This window comes from Zeugodacus cucurbitae, chromosome 6 (genome assembly GCF_028554725.1).
Source record: "Zeugodacus cucurbitae isolate PBARC_wt_2022May chromosome 6, idZeuCucr1.2, whole genome shotgun sequence".
Taxonomy (NCBI): domain Eukaryota; kingdom Metazoa; phylum Arthropoda; class Insecta; order Diptera; family Tephritidae; genus Zeugodacus; species Zeugodacus cucurbitae.
The window spans coordinates 56,677,876-56,681,155 of NC_071671.1; the positions used below are offsets into that span (position 1 = coordinate 56,677,876).

A 3,280-nucleotide genomic window follows, 5' to 3' on the forward strand; every position below is an offset into this window, starting at 1 on the left:
TCGACTTTACAAATACTATTAAACACGATATTTGAGCACAAAAAGTATATCAGAAATTACTTAGTAAAAATTTTGTATAATTTTGTCCTTCGAATTATTTAAGAATTTCTACCCACTTGTGTTGTTTAAATGGTATTATGACATTATTAGTTTGCAATTTTATAGCACTTGGATTCCACCAATGAATGGTGGCTTCATAATGACCATTATCAACCGGCTGACTGACAGATAATATTTTTTTTTTTTTTTTGAAATTAAGAGCCAAGAGAAATACCCTATATAAACACGCACATATTTTTTGGGTATTTATTTATATTTTTTTTGTGGGAAACCACAACTTACTCGATGAGCCAATGTGTTAATTATTTTGACGTCATCAATTTTTTGCTGTTGTTTTGCGAATACAAATAGACTTGATGGCACTTGTATTTCACCAATATGTGTGCACAACGTGACGCATGCGTCGTCACTATGCAAACAGGTGCTAAAAATAAACCAACACAGCGCACCACCTGTCGAACCGCGGCTAAGTAGAAGTGCGTGAAGCGTGCCCAGCGGCTGATACACATATATGTAAATATATATTTGACAGATGGCGCAAAAAATACGCAGAAATGTTTTCTATTTTTTATTTTTACACATTCTTCGATATTTGTTTGCATGGGAATTACCCGCGACAATTGCAACTTAAACTACAACTACAACAACAACAACAATAGCGAGCTGTTTCAAGAGCAAAGAGAAAGCCAGTAGGCGTTGTGCGCCGAAGCGGCCGTAAGAGAGTGCAACCCACTGGGAGAGTAACAGCTTACTCGTTAAATGTTGTTGTGACGATCGTTGCTGGCAACAAACACACACATAGCGAGGTGTGTTGTTGTTGCCAATTGTTGCGGCTGTGTTGGTGGTAATGTTGGCTTTTGTGGAATTCGCTAACTGCCGGCATCGACTCTAGGCCACACAGCGCAGTCTCATATAAAATCGCGTAGCATAACCGCAACGAGTTCAGTTTGATTGCAAACATCAACCATAAAGTGACTTAGCGAAGAAGAAAGCAAAAACAAATTCAAGAGTTTCTGCGATAAAAAAAGTTCAAAAATAATTATTTTCAATACAATTTTTTGAGTGAAAATATTTCTAAACATTTAAGAAAAAGTGCAATTATTTCTAATATAAAGACTTAATAAGTGAAGAAAAAAATCTACAACAATGCAGCAAAACAACAACAGCCACCTGCTGCGAAAAGCCTTCGGCTTTGCCTATCTGCTCTCACTACTGCTGCTGCTCAGCGGCCACACACCCTCGGTGGAGGCGCGCCCCATGGATCTGTATGATGATGTCGGTGATTTCTTTGACGCTGTCTCACTGGACGATGTGCCCGTTTCGGGGCGCACAGCACCGGAAACCTTCTGTCGCATGCCAATACGCAAGGGCGTCTGTCGCGCGCTCATCCCACGCTTCAGCTATGATCCCAGCCGCAGGACTTGTGTGGAGTTCAAATTCGGCGGCTGCGATGGCAACGAGAACAACTTCTCCAGCTATGAGGCGTGCATGGCCACGTGTGAGGGCATGTAAATATGTGTGTGCGGTGTACTCGTATAAGTGCCGCTTAAGTGTAGTAATGTTCCTCATACGCCCAGAAATTGCCAATTGCAGGCTCCACAAGCATCACATCCCAACGCATCGTCATCTTGAATAAACCGTTATATACATATTTGTCCAGCGCAAGCTTAAATAATCGTTTATGGCGCGCTTCCATTCCAAACCGTGTTCATGGCATTTATTTACATATTTCTTTAGCTTTAAGTATATTTTACAATATTATTTTTAATTTTTTACTTTTTATGCATACAAAACGCAAATTCAATGCACCAACGCACATCTTCCATTGGCTTCAAAGTGAAATTTCATGAAATTTCAATGTTTTTGTGATAAAATTTTGGTTTATAGCTTTTAAGTTAGTTTTTTTTTTTTAATTTTTTGTTTTCAAAAGTGACAGCCACAGAAAATTTCTATTTTATTTTCGAATTGCTTTAATGCACTTATATTATTTATTGTATTTGTTATATGTATATATATTCGAAAATATTATATTTTGTAATATTTAACATTTTGTATACACGATTTTATACAAAAACAAAAAAATAAAATATATATATTTTTATAAAATATAAAATACACAAAATATTTTTTTTTTTAATCTTTATTTAATACTCAGTGCTACATAAAACATTTCTGGAAGCAGCAGAAAGCGTTCAGCAGATTAAGAATTCGAAAAGTAGATTCTCATCACTTTTGAAGTGTCTGCCTTCGTGGCTGAATTTCTGCTAAAAGGTCTTTTGAAGAAAAGAGTGATCGTATTGTCGTAGTTTCCTCAAACATGTTTTTAAAATATTCCTCATTTTTTTACAACTTCAGATTGCTTGTATCGTAGCATGAAAACAAAAGACTTAAGCAACAAACTCAAAAAATATATTTGATACACCAGCTGATATATAAAATATGTATATATAACGGGAATGAAGTTTACGAATATTATGGTATTTCTAGTGGAATTATTACATCATTTCTCTAGCCAATGACGCAGTGGTGAATATTTTTAAAGAAATGCACTATGATCGATCTATTTTGCCTATATTATAGTGACGCATTGTAACCATTCCCAAGTTAATAATATATGATGTTATCAGATATATACTGTCATAGTTTGGCGGGACCTGGCATATCGCGGATTTTATGCGTTAAGAGATTAATCATTAAAGGAAATGAATTGATTTGAACAATTTTCAAATTTAAATTTCAGTAGGGGTTATTTGTTTAGGAAGAAATCTTTGAATACCTGGAAGTTATTTCATCTCAGCGGGCTGTAAACTGTGTAATCGGGGTAGTGCTCCAACATTTCGTTATCCTTAAGACATATTAATTGGATTAGGCTGAATCCAGTGTGTTGGCAGATAAAATCTCTTTAAAAAAACCTAGATTCTCATTCAAAAAAACCTACATGACTTCAACTATAATAATGAACTATGACTTGCTTTCAAAGATTGTCCATGTCCCAAACAGCGTTTGAGTCCCATCATTCGCTTTGTCTTTGCTATTCAATGGGTGATGGTTAACGTTTATTAGACTACAGTGGATGTCTAGGCCTTAAGAGGAACATAAGCTTGATTGAAAAATTTTATACATCATTGAATTAAGATAAAAATTTAGATTATCAGGCAGATTCTGTAATTCACTTCCGAGTGAAATTCATGCAAATTCACTTTCAATCCGATATTTCATA

At 35.5% G+C, this 3,280-nt stretch overlaps 1 protein-coding gene across 1 annotated transcript; it reads left to right on the forward strand.

Annotated features, from left to right (window-relative positions):
- The first annotated feature begins 986 nt into the window (after window positions 1–986).
- On the forward strand, window positions 987–1,906 carry LOC105214957 (kunitz-type serine protease inhibitor textilinin-3). The gene has a single exon (XM_011188673.3). It carries the CDS (start codon window positions 1,207–1,209, stop codon window positions 1,570–1,572), a length of 366 nt encoding a protein of 121 aa, XP_011186975.3. The 5' UTR covers window positions 987–1,206; the 3' UTR covers window positions 1,573–1,906.
- The last annotated feature ends 1,374 nt before the right edge of the window (window positions 1,907–3,280 follow it).